A 20,173-nucleotide genomic window follows, 5' to 3' on the forward strand; every position below is an offset into this window, starting at 1 on the left:
GAGCATCACTTTGATTATATGGCACCCATACCTGTACTGATGCTAGGCCTCCTCGCCCAACATCCTTTACATTGCTGCATCCTGTACCGCTGCCCATGGCTTTGCCACTGCCACTGCTGCATCCGTACGACAACTCCTCTGCATCTGTGCTGCTGCTGGTCTTTTCTCCCAACATTGCATCTGCACTGCAACCCCCTCTCATCATGTTGCATCGTGCTATTGCATACTGCTACTGCACTACAACTCAGTTACTAAGAAGTAAGTAACTAATCCACCCAACCACTGACATCCCTGTCAGGCTAGAAACACTCCTGATGCTGAAGCTCTCTCTGCCGCTATCTCGTGCTCCCTCTACTGACTCTGCGCTGCTGCAACAACTCTCTGCCTCTCGCACCGCTGCAAACCTCTTTGTGCCATCCTGCATTGCGGCAACCTCCTCTATGCCTCTCGCATTGTTGCAACCCTCTCTGCGCTGCCCGGGACTACTGCATTGTAGCACTCTTTGCGCTTCATCCGCATACGTTTCTACCGACATCCGCCAATCCTGCTACTCTCTCTTCGGGGCTCTCATAGCAAGGTATAATCCAAGAGTTTGGGTACCTCAAGGATCCTGCCCCTCATTGCCTGTAGTCTTCCTGACTACAGCTCGATGTCTCCCCATCTCTTCTCTAGAGGTACATGAGCACTCATGGCACAATCATCATCCTCCTCTACCTCCTTTTCCACCTTTGCTGACACTGCCATGGAGTCAAACGCCTCTCCCTTTGTCTTCTTCCTCAGACATTGATTCGCATAATGCCCCAGTTCCCCACAGTTGAAGCACTTTATCTTGGAGAGGTCCTTTTTCTTTCTCTTCTCCTGCTTCCTTGCAGATGCTAGAGCTGCATCCTCTTCCTCCTCTTTCTTGATCCAGACTCCTTTGCTGCTACTTCCCGTCTTGGACAGTCGTCTGATCTCTTCTTGGCGAAGAGCTGCCCACAATTATTCCCAATCTGGAAGATTCGCTCTGCCCAAAATACTCTGGACGAATGTATCCCACTCCTCGTAGACTGCATTTAGAGTGGTCCTCGCCATCAACTCCTGTTCCGGTGTGGCCCCTATGGAAGTCATTTGGTCCCAGATCTCCTTCAATCTACCGAGGAAGTGATCTATCTTCTCCCCCTTCTGCATCTGGTATGACCACCGCTGATTCTCAAGTAACATCTTCCTCTGCATGGAAGTATGCTGGCAGCCTGGTAGAACGTCTTCAAGGTGTCTCACATTTCATTTGCGTCTCCATCTCGGCAATATGTTTGACCACATGATCCTTGACCCCATCAAGGATGATGCATTTTGCCTTGGCCATTGCCTCTTCGTACTTTTCATTATCAGCTGGGTCAACTAGGATAGCCACTGTTCTCAAGGAAAATACCTTGATGCGATGTCTATCTAGAATAGACAGAATCCTGGCCTTTCAGACCACAAAGTTGGATGCCTCATCCAGCCTGTCCTGATCACTTAGTGCATTCATGGCCATCTCTCTGCTCTTCCTTTCAACTCCTCCGAGTCTCTACTTCCCTCTGGAAGTTCTCTCTTCGACTCCCTATGGATTTCTTGGCTAGAAATCCGCCTAGGTAGCGATTCCCTCTGCCTTGGTTTTTCCCTGTTAGGTATTATTCTGTCTCGGCAGCAACAACACCCCACCAGCTTCACTCCTCGTAATCTGCCCACAACTTCCTATGCCCCAGCAACTAAAGGACTGAGCCTCTAGGCTCTGCGCAATCCTGACACTCGCTGAAATGCTCCCCTAGCCAATTGCGTCAACCCTCCTGGTCTCTACGTGAGCCTTTTCTGCCCTCCTTAGCCTGTGTGCTAGCCTATCTTTGGCCCGAGCTGATGACACAGTCTCTTTGCGTCAACCCTTCTCTGCTGCTTTCTGCAAGGAACAACTTCTGTCACACGGGACAGCTGTTTCTGCTACAAATGCTCTGCTTCAGCTGGTGCCTTCAACTCTCCTGTGATTTGCAACTTGGCTCTGATACCGTGTTGAAATTTCTAAGTATCACCCGTTAGAAATTTATCTGTATTCTCTGGTTTATTTCTCCTACTTGTTAATTACGAATAAATTATTTAATCATATAAATATTGAAATAAACACAATATAGTCTCAACCATCTACAGATCAACAACTGAAAGAAATAGTAAACACACAAGTGACACTGTTATTTTTGGAAAACTCGTCCCCGGAAAAACCCAACTTGAGAAAACCGGTGCAACAATTCTGAGGGTTATTTTATTATGTAGTCTTTCTGAGTACAACTAGGTGCCAAAATGGCTCACCCGACAAAGAAAATAATCCGGCAATAATACCTCTCTATTTGGAAGCAAATATATAGAAAATCTGCCCCACGAAATCCTCTCCAGCACAACTGAAGCACTGTGTCAACCCTCCTGGCCTCTGCATCAGCCTGAAAACCCCCGCGTCATCTCTCTGAGGCTCTGTGCAACCTCTCTGGCTCTCTGCGTCACTCCAGCAGCCTCTGTGTGGATGACGCAAGCCCTCCTGGCCTCTGCGCTGTCTCTGCTAGCCTCCTACGTGGCTCCCTCTGAATTTTGCGTGTGCCTCTGTGCTGGTCTTCCGACACTACTTTGCCTCTTTGTCTCGTACTCACTGCCCCTCGCTGCAAACTGATCACTGATTCGACTTTTCTTAGAAAACCCTGCTCTAGAAAATCGAATGACTGATCACTGTGGTGCATTCTCCAATTGACCCTCAAGCCTCCTCTTATACTTTTCCTGTTTTTCCTTCAACGGCCGAGATTACATCTCTAATCAACGGCGAAGATTAGATTTTGCTTGATCCATGTCATTTGGAACCTTCTAACCCAGTTTATATTAATAGCCATTAATATTTTATTTTTTCTAAGTTTAGACTTAGGAACTTCATTAAAAATATTAATTATTTTAATATCTCCTTAACCGGGTAGAATTTTCCCAAACCATTTCTGGATCTTGGAGATCTCATGTGCTTTAGCCTCTCCACCAATTTTCATGGCTAGAGCACATCCAATGCTACCCCAAATCAACAATTGAGTCAGGAATGGACATGGGATCCAGGTATTGGAGGATCCAGTCATGTTTTGATAGCTTGGAGACATGACATGGACCAATGGTTCATATGGGATCCGGGCATTGCGTCTCAGTGGTGTTGGGCCACCAGATTGGTCCACAGATTTGGGTTGCTTGAGGGCAAGCAATCTTGGGGCGGGAGGACTGTCATGCCCCTATTTTTATTCTTCTTCATAGTACAACCAGGGTGGATTTCTAGGACAGGGGATGGCTAGGTTAGTGGAGCAAGTTTATGTCATCAGGGGACCCGATGGAGTTTTGAGGGTTTTTATGGGATTTGATGGCATTCGCTTGGCATATTCCATCATCAACACAGTTTTCCTTTCGTTTCGTTGCATTCCGACAACTTTTAAAAGTCAACATTATTATTGGGCATAATTTAATTAATTATGCTCGAGGTGGCATTCCGAGGAGATTAATTGATGGAACATCTCAGTGTAATAGCTCGTTGGAACCGGAACGAGAAGCTCTACATGATGGGACTTTTGGATGGGAGTTTCAGTGACCTGAGGAGACATGGTGGCCAATTTTACCTTTTCCCGCATTAAAAAGAATATTTTAATTAAAATACGAGGGAAAAGTGCCACATGATTAAAATAATAATAAAATAGAAGATTCTAGAGGGGTCCATCAGATCTATAAAAGAGGAGGAGGAGACCATTGGAGGTCATCTTGGTTTTGACATTGTTTCTTGTATGTGAGGTTGAGAACCCAGTTCTCTACCCCAGCAGTAGTCCGAGGACAGAAACCCGCGGGTGATTCAGTGAGTGGGCAAGCACCGATCTCTTCCCTTGGTGAATTGATTTAGGGTTCACAGGTTGCAGTGTATTCTTTTTCAGTTGTTTGGAGGTTGATTTGTGGCATTGTTGTAGATTTGTTTGAGGCCAGATTACCTCAACTGCATGGGTTGTATTTGAATATAATAAAGCTGAGTATTTTTCTGTTCATGGTGTTATGGGATTGCAATGCTTTTCTGCTTATTTTTACATGGCAAGCTTCTGTTAAATGCATGATTAGTTTTATGTGAAGTGCTTGTTCCAAATTTTCTACATTTGTGACATTACATCATCCGTGAGAGGTTCAATACAGGTGGCCAATGGTGTGAGATGATTGTGTTAGGATGAACATGTCATAAAAGAAGAGCAATGTGTGCACACTAGTTACAACATCTAGGCAAACAGTCTCGTATAAATCTCTTTACATTTTTTTTAATGGCCATTGACATTTATGTTGAAAGTCCTTATGGTCTCCAAGTTTGACATTGTTGGCTCATGGTATTGACATCAGATCTAGCATGCCCATTTCACTCAAATTCTACATGCTCAACCTCTGCACTCAGATTTGTGGAAGAAAATTGATCTCTTAAAGATATGCCAAAAAAGATCTGTTTCAAAGATTTAAGTGTGATATAAATCTTCAAAATGAAATAAAAAAATTATGCCCAGTTCCTAATGATCTCGATCCATTGGTCATTTCAAGATATAGTTTGCGTAATTATGTTCTTGTAACGCAAAGATCTCGTCACACCAACCGCAACAACTGGGCATTGTTCTCTCGATGCTTTGAATTATGTTGTATCTATAAGCTTGTGATTTGGATTGACCTCTGTCCTATTGGGATATTCAGATCTACGGGTGCGTCAAGACCACACTCTTATGAGTTGTCAACCTTATCTACTAATGAGGTTTGTCATTATTTGCAAATGAGTTGTCAATGAGGCCTAGATCTACAAGTGGTCAAATACATGTACTACAAATTGACATCATAAGATGAATACTTGTGTTGAAGATGGCTTAAGTCCTTTTCTGCCAAGTTCTCATCTCTTCTTGTCTTGAGCGTTAATTCTTAACATGGTATTTAGAGCTTCTATTGTCTTAAGGGCATGATAGTTGTTGTATTCACAGCTCACTCAGTGTCTTGATGAGGCTCAGAGGCCTGGGATCGAGGATAGCAGAGAAGAAAAGGCCATTTCCCAGAGTCATGGAATTCACCAGAACTTAATGGGACCCCCTCCATTGCAGAGTGCTCGGAAACAACTTTCCGGGGGCATATTCAAGTTTGAAAATAGGTTCTCAGATGAGAAGATAGAGACTACTGAATCAACCCCTCTCAAAACTCGGAAAACCCTAAGAAATGGCTAAGTATGGGATAGAAATCCCAAATTGGGCCGAAAGACTTATCGCATATCAGCATCAGCGGGGGTCCTAGACCATTGTATTGCAAATCTCGTGGGAAATCGCAATTGGCGAAGTCAGAGGGCTCCTCCCTTAAGGATTATCGATAGAGGCGAACGACGATTGCGATATGGACCAAACTGCCGGGGAGGACGATTTTCAAAATACAAAGGAAATCATGGAAAAGCAAGGCCTCGGCCGACCTTTTCTCTCTCCTCGAGGGGGCCACATGGCAGCGTCTTATTGGTCCACGGAGCTGATGTGGCGGATGATGTGGCAAGGGGACACGTGGCACTCATTTTTGGCATGTTCAGGGGTCCTATGGGCCTATTTCTAGGAGGCACCACTCATAGGGTGACACGTGTTAATGATGATGTCATGATGACATCAACAGGTTATCGACAATCAACTATTGCAATGTGCCAAAGATTAAAAGAGGCGAGACAACAGAGAAGCGCCAATTGCGTTTTGAGGGCCCGAATGCGATAAATTATAAACTACAACCTATAAAAATTTCGGCTCCAAGAAATCGGCCAATAAGAGGATTTATTGCGATATAAAGAAAAGCCCCTCGCACGTTTATTTGAAACCTTAAGCGCTTTATAGATGGGCCCTTGGTCTCCGACTGTGGTCCTATGTAGAAATTCATAAAAGGGGCTATCAAAGGGAGCCTACGAATTTAATAAGAAATCCTTGCCGATTCGCCTGTTTTAAATGAATTAATCCTGTGCCATAATGCACTGATAAACACTGAACAAAGCTTTGACATATTGATGGGTCGGCAGCTGGGCGTTTTATGAGGAATAGGGGCACTTTTAAAGAAAGATGGCCTGCAACACAGTCGACGCCGAAGTTAGCTTAAACCTGAAGTGACTATGTCAGCCCGTTTTCACATCAAACACCTTAAATCACCCATTGCAGCACAACGTGGCCTTCACAAGAGTCTTTCACAATAAAGGAATGTTTGACACCTCCTCCTTCTCACTGGGATCCTTCTCTCTCCTCATTTACTCCAAGATTTTCAGATCGTGTTTAAGAGTTTGAAGAGGCAGCACAGCTTGAGACAACACCTTCCTCGGCTGAGAAGGCAATCTCATCTGACAATAGAAGCCCTCGGCCCATGAATGCTCCTATAATAATAATTAATGCTTTGATCCTCCCTTTCTTATAAATGGGGGGTCTTGATATTGTAAAAGGGTTTGAAAATCTGGAGAGAAAAGGGTTGATTCTGTAACTCCTGTGATAGCTTATAGATCTTCAGAATACCATAGATTGGTGGTGATTCCTCGTTCTGAACTTTGTAGTTTGTTTGTCCTGTAAAATTACTTGTTTGTTTGTTCCTCAGTCCTCCTATTCATGCTTCAATAAGTACTTTAATGTCTTTAAATTCTCTTGCAGATTCATTTGTATTTCTTTAAATTCACATGTCTGTGTGAGGGTTCGAAATTACATTTGTGGTACTGTATGATGCGAAGTCATCTTTCTTCTATTGTTTGTTCAACGCTCCTTTTTTAACTCAGAAAGTAGATCAGCTTTATGGTTCCAGGCTCATGCTATGTGTATGAATTTCTTGGTGTTGTAAGCTCCTTAATTTTGAGTAGCTTTCCTCGCTTTGTCTGTTATCGTTTACTTTAAAACAAATTGATTAAACTGTGAAGTTCTGAAGGGCAAGGCCTCCACTGTCTTGTTTTATTTCTAAAATCTACTTCTGTGTATCAAGGCTTATATCATTGGCTTACATCTTTGGGAAGAAGAACCACTCTCTCGTTCATGTTTGAAATATAGGTGATGTCTCTTGTTATTCAAAAGTCATTTGAGACACATTGATCTGGATGACCCTAGGCACTGGTCTTGTCATCAATCCAAGGCTGTCTCTAGGGGGATTTCTCTGTATTATGTTGCATTTGTGCTGCATATGCAGATTTTAGCGACAACATCCTATGGCGTCGTTGCTAGGGAACTTATTGAAGGATTTTTCCCTTGGGATACGACAAGCTAAAAACTCTCTAGACAGGTGAACAAAGATGTTTTTATTGCACTCACTTCACCTTGGCAACTCCACTACAATCTACTCATTATTCATCATCCTAGCATCTAAAAGGCCTCACACTTGGTCAGACACCTCTCAGAAGAAGGACCCTGAAAAGATGGTTTCCAAGAGAAATTGGAAAGAGAAAACCCCACCTGCCTATGCCACCATCTCACAAGCATTTGTAATTGCCCCTTCCAGTTCTCAGCCTACCGTTGTGCATTGCTCAAGGTTGGCTCCTAAGATCTTGATATACCCAGTTTCCATCCCATCGACCCAAAACCCTATGGTCTTGACCCAAGTCTCTCAGGCAAATCTCCATCCCCCACCCTTATTTCAGATGGTTGTCCCAGGCTTTTTGCTGAATAAGTATGCTCCTCTTGACTTACCTTAGCCCCTGAATCCTTTGCCACAGGACTATTTGAAGTTGTTGCCAAGGTTCAATGGAGAAGATGAGAATACTGCTCAGAAACACCTTGAAGCTTTTTGTGCCTTTGTTGAGAATTTCAATGTTGAACAGCTGGATGTAGTACTCAGACTTTTTGTACAGTCTCTTGATGGAGAGGCCAGAAAGTGGTTTAAAACCTTACTAGATGCCTCCATCACCACTTGGGAGGAGCTTGAAACCTCATTTACACAAAAGTGGGGTGAAAAGAGAAATCACGAGTACCTCCTTACAAAGTTCAATGCTATCAGAAAGAAGCCAAAAGAAGACATATCTGAATTCAATAAGAGGTTCAACAAGAAATACAATAACCTGCCTACTGAAATAAAGCCCCCTCCAGTTGTTGCTCGTGTGACTTACTTGGGAGCTCTCGAGCCTGACTTTGGATTTGTTTTGAGAGAAAGGAAGTCTCTTACTTTAGATCGGCTTCAAGTCGATGCTCTCGAAGTGGAAGCCAATTTTGCCTCAGCTGGAAAGATGGGTGGAAAGCAGGAAATCACTATAAGCAGAAGAGGCAAAGAAGAAGCTTCTTCCTCAGGACAAGAAAGACAAGTATCAGGTTCAAAGCTGGAAGAGATGGATAAACTCATCAGGAGTTTGTCACAGAAGGTTGGAAAACTAGAAATCGAGAAAAAAAATCTCTCCAAGCAAAACCCTCAAGGAAATAATCGGGGGTATAACCCATAGTATAGGAGGCCTCCTTTACAGATGCTGCAAAGGGAGAGAAAAGAACAGCCAGATCAGATCCTGCATCCTCTATATCTAGAAGAGGATCTAGATGAACCATGGCCAGATACACAAGATATGCAAGGGAACTTATATTATGTGTTCCATGAGGAGGAACAAGAAGATGTGGCTCACCAGGAGGCTGACCATAATGGAGAAACAAAAATAGAGGATGAAGACATGGATTATTATTACAAACAATTTGCTGATTTTATGCAAACACAGTTGCATCATAAGTATGATCTAAGGTCTTCCAGAAAGAGGTCCAGGGAACCAGAACAACAAGAAGCAAATGTTCCCCAAATTATTCCCCCATTGCCAGACAAAGGAAACGGTAAATTGAACACTGACCATGCCAAGATAAAAGTCCCTTTGAACAAGGATAGAAATGGAGAAGAGGGACATGCAGCAAAGGAGGCACCCTTTTTGCATAAAAGTGCTGATGGTAACGAAGTTGAAGCAGAATAAAGGGGTACAGAGAAGACCCCATCTACATTTAATCTTCAAAGGGAGTTTGAAAAGGTGAAGATTGTTGTCCCACTCACTGAGCTTCTAAAGAAGCCTACCTATAAAGCTCAGGTATCTCAATTCATGCATCCATCAGTCTCCTCACCCACTCATGATTCTCTAAATCTTTAGGAGGAGAGGCCAATGGTAGTTTTTGGGCCACATGTGGAAGAGCTTGATCCTTCTACTGCGCCTTTCTATGTGACTCTTGGGATCCATGATCTTCTTCTACACAATTGCATGCTAGATTCCGGAGCTTCTCATAATCTCATGCCATTGGAAGTGATGGAACAACTTGGGTTACAGATCACTAGGTCTTACAAGGATTTGTACTCTTTTGACTCTAAGAGAGTAAAATGCCTGGGAATGATTAAAGACTTGGTGGTGAACTTGCCCAAATTCCAGAAAAAAGTGTGGTAATGGATATAGTAGTGGCTGATATACCTCCTTGTTTTGGCATGTTGCTATCAAGATCTTGGGGTTCTAAGGTGGGGGGCTCAATTAAGTTGGACCTCACTTATGCCACCATTCCAACCTTTGGAGGAGAACAAAGAAGGCTATATAGAGAATCCAGATTTGTGAAAACTATCACTTCAGCTAAAGGCTCAAGGAACTCTCCAGTATATGGAAAAGAAAGTGATCTATCTTGCTTATTTTTAGAAGAAGATGAGGTTGTTACGGAGGAAATGTCAGTTCACTTAACCTGGCAGTTGGAACAACAGCCTGCAGGTGACAACAAAGTCTGGAAATTGTATTTCGATGGAGCAAATTCGAAAGAAGGAAATGGGGTAGGAGTATTGCTGGTATCTCTTGAAGGCCGTATGATACCTCTTTCATTTAAACTAGAATTCGAGGCAACCAACAATGTAGCAGAATACGAAGCATTGCTCCTTGGGTTGCAGACTGCAAAAATCTGAAAATCGACTGTCTAACAGTTTATGGAGATTCTGAGTTGATAGTAAAGCAGATTAAGAACCAATGCCAGGCTAAACACCTCAGGCTGAGGACATATTGAAATGAAGTATGGGACCTGATTGATAGCTCCTTCCTGGCCTTTAACATTCAGTTTCTACCCAGAGAAGAAAACAGGATGGCTGACTCTCTGGTTGTAGCTGCCAGTACCTTCAGGCCTCCCCAAAATCCTCTCCTCAGGTATGAAGTTGAAGTTAGGTGTAGACCCTCTATACTTGATAATATCAAGCACTAGCAAGTATTTGAAGATGACGAACAGGTGAAACAATTCCTAGAGGTCATTGGGGAGTTTTCCAACTCCACCATTGATCAAGAAGAAGAAGAAGAAGAACAACCAGCATGTCAAGAAGCCTCTCCATGGAAAGATGCAGTGGCTGGACACAAATTCTTGCAGCTGAAAGGGAACACTATTCCCCGTGGACTAGTTCCACTAGAAAGGCTCTTTACTAAGGATAACATAGCTGCTAAACAAATGGTTTCTGAAACTGATGATCAAGTGTAGGATCATAACATTGGTTCAGAAGAGGAGCCCCAGATGATTAAGCTGTCAAAAGGAATCTCGTTGTAGTACCAGCAAAGGTATTTAGATCTCTTTAAAGCTTATAAAGATGTTTTTGCTTGGTCGTATGATGATTTGAAAGTTTTGATACTAACATCATACAACATAAGATTCCTTTGAAAAGTGGGATGAAGCCTTGTAAGCAGAAGCTCAAACAAATAAATCCTCTCTTACTCCCCTCCATTGAAAGGGAGATAAAAAAGCTGCTACAGGCAAAGATTATTATTCCTTTAAGATATTCACAGTGGGTAGCAAATCTGGTCCCTGTTCGAAAGAAGAATGGGGAGATACGGTTGTGTGTGGACTTCCGCAACCTGAACAGGGCATCTTTAAAAGACAATTACCCCCTACCCAAGATGGACAACATATTGCAAAAAGTGGTCGGTTTAGCCCGAATGTCAATGATGGACGGGTTCTCCAGGTATAATCAAGTTGCAGTCCACCCCGAAGATTAGGAAAAGATGACTTTTACTACCCCATGGGGAACATTTATGTATGCGCGTATGCCATTTGGATTGATAAATGCAGGTGCCACGTTCCAAAGAGCCATGGACATTGCTTTTGTAGGGAAGAAGGACAAATTCGTGGTGGTATACCTTGACGATATTACAGTCTTCTCAAAAAATGAAGAGGATCAACTTTTACATTTAAAACTGACTTTCGAGAAGTGCAGAAGGTACAACCTCTCTCTAAATCCCAAGAAATCTCAATTCACGCTAAGTGAAGGGAGGCTGCTGGGACATATCGTATCATGTGAGGGCATGAAGATAGACCCGAAAAGAGTTGAATCCATCAGCCGCATTCCACTTCCCAGAAATAAAAAGGAAGTCCAAGCTTTCTTAGGAAGAATAAATTTCTTGAGAAGATTCATCCCAAATTACACAGAGATAGTCAAAGGCATCACAAATATACTCAGGAAGGACAATGAGGTAAAGTGGAATCTTGTTCCCCATGATTCTTTCAACAGGATTAAGGAAGCTTTGGCCAAAGACCCAGTGTTAGCTAGCTCAGATTATTCAACTCCTTACATTTTCTCTTTCGCCTCTCCACTCACAATTGTCGTAGTACTGTTATAGAAAAACAAAGTGGTTCATGAACAACCTGATGCCTTTTTCAACCAAGTACTGAGGGATGTCGAATTGAAATATAATATACTGGAGAAGCAGGCTTATTCTCTGGTTAAAGCTTTAAAGGCCTTTCGCACTTATGTATTGCAGTCCAGTCCAAGGTTACGCAATCAAAGACATTCTGGTGCACGAGGACAGTGAAGGGAAGAGGGGCAGATGGATAGAAAAAAATTAAAATACAAGAGAATGAGCTGGAAATAAAGCCCATCAAGTTCATTAAAGGACAAGGTCTGGCTCAAATCATGTCTGAAACTAACTGCCAAGCACTTGGGATAAATTTAATCACAGAAAATAGCAGATCTGAAGAGCTCTAGAGCAACATTAGAACATTTGAACAGAAAATTTATGCCAAGTATGAGGGGTCTCAGTGGTATAAAAATGTTGTCCACTACCTCTTATTTTTAAGATGCCCATTGGGGTTGGATTCCTCTAAATATCGAAGCTTGAGATTACATGCTCAGAAATACATTATATCAAATGGCTTACTATATTGGAAGGACCTAGTGGGTGCATTACTACTTTGTTTAGTAGAAACAGAGACCAATAGGGTGATGGAAGAATTTCATGAAGGAGCCTATGGGGGGCACTATAGTTGGAAAACCACAACCCACAAAATCCTCAAGGCTGGATTTTATTGGCCTACACTATTCAAGGATGTTTATAACAGAGTCAAGAGCTGCCAGAAATGCCAGATGTTTGCTAAAAGACAGAAGTTTGCTCCTCTCCCCTTGATTCCAGTGCAGATGGAAGAGCCTTTCAGACAATGGGGCTTGGATTTCATAGGAGAGATCAACCCACCATCTAGTGGCCAGCACAGGTGGATATTGACAGCCACCGATTACTTCACCAAGTGGGTTGAGGCCATCCTAGCTAGGAATGCTACAGATGTAGTGGTTATGAAGTTCATGGAAGAGAACATACTGTCCCGCTTTGGCTGCCCCTCCAAAATCATCACTGATAATGCCCAAGTTTTTAAGTCTGCCAAGTTTATTGCTTTCTGCAACAAATACAGTATTACTATCGGGCATTCCACCACATATTACCCTCAGGGTAATGTCTTGGCTGAATCCTCCAATAAAACAGTGGTGAGAATATTGAAGAAAATCATTGCTGAAAACAAAAGGAACTGGGATTCTTAGTTGAAATTTGCTTTATGGGCCAACAGGGTAACACCCAAGAGATCCACTGGGGTATCACCTTTTGAGTTGGTGTATGGTAAGGCTGTTGTTTTCCCTATACAATTAGCAATGCCTGTAGCCAAGCTGCTACAAGAAGCTAAGGAGGAGCCAAGTGCACTAACAAGGAGAATAAATCAGCTGGTGGAACTTCAAGAGAGCAGAGAGCAGGTGGAAGCCAGATTGTCTAATTATCAGCAAAAGATGAAGCTGTTGTTTGATAAGAAAGCTAAGGATAGACCTCTGCAGCCAGGAGATTTAGTTCTCAGGTGGGATGTCAAGCGGGAAGACAAGGGCAAGCATGGGAAATTCGATCCATTATGGTTTGGTCCCTTCAGGATTGCAGAAGAAAGAGGGAACAATACCTTTCTGCTGGAAAATTTAGATGGTGAATTGCTGGAACTACCAGTAAATGGTCAGTTCCTTAAGTTTTATTTTCAGAATTAAAATTGTCTGCTCCACACTCATTGTAAATATCCGGTGTGTTTACTGCAAACTATTGATTTAAGTTTTTTCTTTAAATTTGTAAAGAATTTTTGGCTTTTTGGAAGTATCTTTTGTTCTAGAAATGACTCCATGCCCAAAGGAGTAGTTCGCAGTGTGCAGGTTCTCAGCACCTTGCTGGCAAGGCACTGTCCCCAGATGGAGCCAATGTTGTATTCACAACTCACTCAGTGTCTTGATGAGGGTCAGAGGTCTGGGATGCAGGATAGCAAGGAAGAAAGGCCATTTTCCGAGTCATGGAAGTCACCAAAACTTGATGGGACCCCCTCCGTTGCAGAGTGCCCGGAAAGAGCTTTCCGGGGGTATATTCAAGTTTGAAAATAGGTTCTCGGATGAGAAGATAGAGATTTCTGAATCAACTCCTCTCAAAAATCGGAAAACCCCTAAAAAAATGGCTAATTATGGGATAGAATTCCCAAATCGGGCTGAAAGACTTATGGCATATCACATATCGGCGTCGGTGGGGGTCCTAGACCATTATATCGCAAATCCCGTGGGAAATCACAATCGGCGAAGTTAGATGGCTCCTCCCTTAAGGATTATCGGTGGAGGCAAATGCCGATTGCGATATGGACCAAACTGTCAGGGAGGCCGATTTTCCAAATACAAAGGAAAGCATGGAAAAACAAGGCCTCGGCCGACCTTTTCTCTCTCCTCCAGGGTACCCACGTGGCGGCTTCTATTTGGTCTGCGGCGTTGATGTGGCAGATGATGTGGCGGGGGACGTGGAACTCATTTTGGCATGTTCAGGGGTCCTATGGACCTGTTTCTAGGTGCCACGTGGCACCACTCACAGGGTGACACGTGGCAATGATGACGTCAGCGGGTTATCGGCAATTGGCGATCGCAATGTGCCAAAGATTAAAAGAGGTGAGACAACAGAGAAGCGCCGATTGCGATATGAGGGCCTGAATGCAATAAATTATAAACTACAACCTATAAAAATTTCAGCTCCGGGAAATCGGCTGATAAGAGGATTTATTGCGATATAAAGAAAAGCCCCTCGCGCGTTTATTTGAAACCTTAAGCGCTTTATAGATGGGCCCTTGGTCTCCGCCTGTGATCCTATGTAGAAATTCATAAAAGGGGCTATCACAGGGGGCCTAAGGCTTTAATAAGAAATCCTCGTCGATTCGCCTGTTTTAAATGAATTAATCCCGCGCCATAATGCACTGATAAACACTGAACAAAGCTTTGACATATTGATGGGTCAGCAGCTGGGCGTTTTATGAGGAATAGGGGCACTTTTAAAGAAAGACAGCCTGCAACACAGTTGACGCCGAAATTAGCTTAAACCTGAAGTGACTATGTAAGCCTGTTTTCACATCAAATGCCTTAAATCACCCATTGCAGCACAACGTGGCCTTCACAAGAGTCTTTCACAATAAAGGAATGTTTGACACCTCCTCCTTCTCACTGGGATCCTTCTCTCTGCTCATTTACTCCAAGATTTTCAGATCGTGTTTAAGAGTTCGAAGAGGCAGCACAGCTTGAGACGACACCCTTCCTCGGCTGAGAAGGCAATCTGATCTGACAATAGAAGCCCTCGGCCCATGAATGCTCCTGTAATAATCATTAATGCCTTGATCCTCCCTTTCTTATAAATAGGGGGTCTTGATATTGTAAAAGGGTTCGAAAATCTGGAGAGAAAAGGGCCGATTCTATAACTCCTGTGATAGCTTATAGATCTTTAGAATACCACAGATTGGTGGTGATTCCTCCTTCTGAACTTTGCAGCTTGTTTGTCCTGTAAAATTACTTGTCTGTTTGTTCCTCAGTCCTCCTATTCATGCATCAATAAGCACTGTAATGTCTTTAAATTCTCCTGCAGATTCATTTGTATTTCTTTAAATGCACATGCCTGTGTGAGGGTTCGAAATTACATTTGCAGCACTGTATGATGTGAAGTCATCTTTCTTCTATTGTTTGTTCAACACTCCTTTTTTAACTCAGAAAGTAGATCAGCTTTATGGTTCCAGGCTCATGCTATGTGTATGAATTTCTTGGTGTTGTAAGCTCTGTAATTCTGAGTTGCTTTCCTCGCTTTGTCTGTTATCATTTACTTTAAAACAATTTGATTAACTGTGAAGTTCTGAAAGACAAGGCCTCCACTGTCTTGTTTTATTTCTGAAATCTACTTCTGCGTATCAAGGCTTATATCATTGGCTTACATATTTGGGAAGAAGAACCACTCTCTCGTGTTCATGTTTGAAACATAGGTGATGTCTCTAGTTATTCAAAACTCATTTGAGACACACTGATCTGGATGACCCTAGGCACTGGTCTTGTCAGCAATCCAAGGTTGTCTCTAGGGGGGCTTTCTCTGTATTATGCTGCATTTGTGCTGCATATGCAGGTTTTAGCCACAACAATAGCACCATTGTAGTTTTCCATGGAAGGTGAGGCATTGTGACTCCTCCTTGATAGTCATCCATGAGAGGTTCAATACAAGTAGCCAATGGTGTGAGATGATTGTGTTAAGATGAACGTGTCATAAAAGAAGAGCAATGTGTGCACACTAGCTACAACATCCAGCCAAACAGTCTCGTATAAATCTCTTTACATTTTTTTTAATAGCCACTGACATTTATGTTGAAAGTCCTTATTGTCTCCAAGTTTGACATTGATGGCTCAATGGTATTGACATCATATCTAGCATGCCCATTCCCCTCAAATCTTGCATGCTCAACCTCTGCACTCAGATTTGTGGAAGAAAATTGATCTCTTAAAGATATGCCAGAAAAGATCTATTTCAAAGCTGAGTGTGATATAAATCTTCAAAATGAAATAAAAAAATTCTGCACAGTTCCAAATGATCTCGATTCATTGGTCATTTCAAGATATAGTCTGCATAATTATGTTCTTTTAACGCAGAGATCTGGTCACACCAACCGCAGCATCTGGGCATTGTTCTCTCGGTGCTTTGAATTATGTTGTATCTGTAAGCTTGTGATCTGGATCAACCTGTGTCCTATTGGGATATTCAGATCTATGGGTGTGTCAAGATCTCTATAGTGAACTCTCCTCTCATACCACCAAAGTTCTTGTGTAAAGAGTTTCTAGGAAGAGGAGAGTGCCTTGAGAAAAGGAAGGCTTTGATTCTGTTTGTCAGAAACGCCATGCATTATAAATGTGGCCTTGTGGATGGGAAGTCCTAGAGGAAATATAGATTTCCAATCGTAAGGATTTTCTGGTTGGTACTCTTTTTTGAAATTGTTCCTAGAGTTTCTTCCACACGAAGTTTTTTCAGTAAATATATTTTTGTACTCTGTGATGGATATTGTGCATGATTGCCTTATTCCTTTTTTTTGGCTTAGTAAAGGAAAGAAACCTAGGACAACCACTGATGTCATCGGAATCAGACTACAGCTGGTTGGACTGGTTTTGGTAGATTTCTGGTAAGAATCGGCCTCCCAAACTGGAATTGACTGGTTCGTTTGAAGTGGTCCTGATCCAGGCAGAACCCCCTTGTTTAAGATAAAACTGGTCAAAATTATCTAATTTTGTACTGTTAATCTCCTTCCCCAAAAGAAACCAAAATTAAAAATTAAAAACCCTACAACTACCTTAAAGCCCAATTTTGATCTATTTAATGATGCTCACATTTTGTTGTGATGGACTTATCTTGGTTGAATTGTAGCTGCTTCCACCACAGCAGTATGTGGACATTGGTGTTTAACCTTCAGAGGCATAGAATGTAGAGTATCTAGATTTGGATGATTATGTAGTTTGATTTGATTTTAGACTATAGTGTGATTATTTGCAGACTCCGCAGGCCATTTAGACCCTCAACGTTAATGTATTTTGGTTCAACCTTAAGATATGTGTTGGAAGTGCATCAATATGGTAATATGGTAAGTTGTTTCTTTAAAGAATCAATACTTTGCCCCACACTCTATCCATCAGGGACTTTGTCAAATTCATTACAATAGCATCAAGGCGATTGAAATCCCTTCTCGACTATGAGCCATCCACCTCTGCTTAAATGTTCAAGTGCAACCTTTGCCTCGTCGAAAAGTTTAAAACCCCGATTTGTCACATATACATTATCAAGAGCACTTGATTTTTTTTTAATAATGAAGTTCTGCCGATGATTTCTTGATATTCTAACAAGAGAACTTTTGTGCAAATGCTCCATTAGGTGTGGGATGCACCTAACCAGTATGTAACTATTTGGTTTTACTTTTGGTAAGGGATTTTAAACCCATGATTACAGTGTAGTTTGTGAAAGTCCATTAATTAGAAGAAATGAGTAGGTTATTGAATGACAATTTTCATGCATAAATAACGAGTTGATGTGAGGAAACCCAAGAGAGTTATGAGAGGCAAAACATTCATTAAGAGGGATATCTTCTTTTATTAATGATTAAACTAACCAAGAGGTGATTAAATAAGCTCATAACTCAAGAATGTCTTCACGTTGTGAGAATATTATTGCCTTTTTTCCACTTGACCAATCTAATGGAACTTCATTTTCAGATTAGTATCGGGCAAGATTGTCTTTATGGTTTTACCATCGTGCCATGCTTATTGTTTTTAATTCAAATCTCCTTTTGGGTTGGTTTCTGCTCTGCACTCCTTATTGAGACTTAAGAATAATAGTTTTATCTTTTTAAGTTGACCCAATAGAATAATAGCATAATCGTGGGCATATTTTGCTTACTGTGTTTTCACTGTTTGTCCCAGTTCTTGCATCTACCTTATTGGCAGCAACCTTCTGTCTTTTCTTAAAGTATATTCAAAACTAAACTTTATTTTGGTTCTTCCTTACTGATTTTGTTCTGACTTGGAAAATAGGGACAGCAACTATGACATCTTAAACCTTTCTGCCATGTCTGAAGGGATGGTCGAAGTCTTTTAGTGCCATGTTATTGATTGAGAGGCTGGAATCTTGATTCTGGCTATGTATTTTGTCACTCTTTATTACTTCTTGTACCAGAAAATGACCAGGAAAGTGTATTTGATATGTATATAAAATTTCTCTGAACTATAATACCTTTAAATACTGGAATCAGCATATAATATTTCTGGTCACGTTGTAACTGAACCCATTAATTTTCTCTGCAATAAGCGACTCTTGTTAAAGGACATCGTGTTCAATGTAATTAGTCACTATCAAGGTTCACATGATTTAGTTCATTGAAGCTCTTATCTTTGTTCAGATGTTGATGCAAATGAGGCCACAAATATTCTGGACAGTTTATTCAGTTCCCCGTTGAGGCAAATGATTGTAGCCCGAGTCTCTATTGCAAAGTTGATTGTTTGACGTCTTTATTGTTTAAATTTTAGTTGAAAGTTGTTTTGTCTTGTTCATACAAGGTATAATATAGATACCCATGATTATGCCATACGCTTGAGAGCAGCTCAGAGATTTCTCAAAGATGGGGACAAGGTAAGCATCAAAGCTTATGCCCATTAGCAACCTGGACTTATTTTTCTCAGATTAACCTTTCTGCGTTCGATATTATGGGAATCTAAATGGAAGTTCTTGCACTCCAGGTTAAGGTCATAGTGCACTTAAAGGGTCGTGAGAACATTTTCAGAGATAATGCTTTGAGGCTTATGGAGCGATTTCAAGGCGATCTTGGTGAGGTGTGGCTCATTCGTTCAAAATAATTTAGAGGTTCTACAAACTCCAATATATTGTCTGTCGAGTGAAACTACAATATATAATTTGTCGAGTGATTTGCAGATGGCAATAGTGGAGACCAAGAATATTGCAGACAGGAATATGTTTATGATGCTTGGACCAAATAAGCGAGTTATAGAGAAGATTCAAGTTGAAACGAATAATACAAACAATTCACAAGAGGAAACAAATAGTACAAATATACAAGAAGAGCCAGCAGCTGAAGTTCCAGCTGCAATTTAAATATATTGATCTATTGTAATTTTAAATTTGATAAATTGTGGTTTCGACTGTAATGTAAAATATATGGATTTGCAGAGCACACTCTACATAGTCCTGTCTTTGATATCCATATTCTCTGCAGGTAAATATTCAGGAAAATGTGTAAGCTTTCTACTTTCCTTAAATGTTCACTTGCGGACGAAGATTATTTCTAATGCAAAATTGATTTAAATCATTCTAGTTCTGGCGATTATGTTTTCTTATTGCCCATAACTGGAATTGGAATGCATTAAATTTTCCTCTTCTATAATTATTATGTGCACAATTGTCATTTTAATTATTGCATATTGTGTGGATTTTATGTGAATATTTTAATTTCATTTGCAGTATATGCTTACATATTTAGAATCCACATTGCAAAAACATGAATGTTAAGTTAATTGATTTTAGCATTTTTCGATATTTTGAATTACCTTAGTATCTTCAATGTTGTTACTGTAGCTGATTATGCTTTAGTGAAATCTAGGTCGATATTATCTTAACAAAACCATTTGACAGAACCTGCAATGCATAAGTTTTATTTTATCTATAAGATGCAGTGGGAAGTGGTGCTTAGTCTTTAGGAGTAGCTTGAACTGTTCAAGAATTTACTTCATAGTGAATCCCAAAATTTATTTATAAAGTAACCAATCTACAGTAATATTACTGGACGTTATTTTCTTTTACATTTGTATATGGAAATGCAATCTCACTTTTGTCAATATTAATTTCTCTTGCAATACATGACCAGATTTATATTCTTAGATATGGAAGATCTTCGATAAATAACACAAACTTTCATATCAATACAAACAAACGAGTTTAAGGCTCCGAAAGAACATTGTCGAACTAATATTCTTTCAAAGAAAATATATTGTACAAAGTGTTATGAGACGACTGTCTACGATTTGGCAGTCTGATTGGTTTTCGACTAAAATTGGTCCAACTTGGAAGCAG

At 41.1% G+C, this 20,173-nt stretch overlaps 1 protein-coding gene across 2 annotated transcripts in view; it reads left to right on the forward strand.

Annotated features, from left to right (window-relative positions):
* Positions 1-19,412, forward strand: part of LOC149222693 (translation initiation factor IF3-4, chloroplastic-like) — a 251,663-nt gene extending 232,251 nt beyond the window's left edge. Inside the window, exons 7-9 of one of the 2 annotated variants that reach the window (XM_089385586.1) lie at positions 18,646-18,718; positions 18,826-18,913; positions 19,019-19,412. In XM_089385586.1, coding sequence (XP_089241712.1) covers positions 18,646-18,718; positions 18,826-18,913; positions 19,019-19,083 — 226 coding nt within the window. In that variant the 3' untranslated portion in view covers positions 19,084-19,412. Of the gene's footprint in view, positions 1-18,645; positions 18,719-18,825; positions 18,919-19,018 lie in introns of both variants that reach the window. The other variant, XM_089385585.1, reaches the window with a different exon arrangement.
* Positions 19,413-20,173: the final 761 nt, after the last annotated feature.

This window comes from Pinus tabuliformis, chromosome Q (genome assembly GCF_031772625.1).
Source record: "Pinus tabuliformis cultivar Carrire ecotype Pingquan chromosome Q, CPIR1, whole genome shotgun sequence".
NCBI lineage: Eukaryota > Viridiplantae > Streptophyta > Pinopsida > Pinales > Pinaceae > Pinus > Pinus tabuliformis.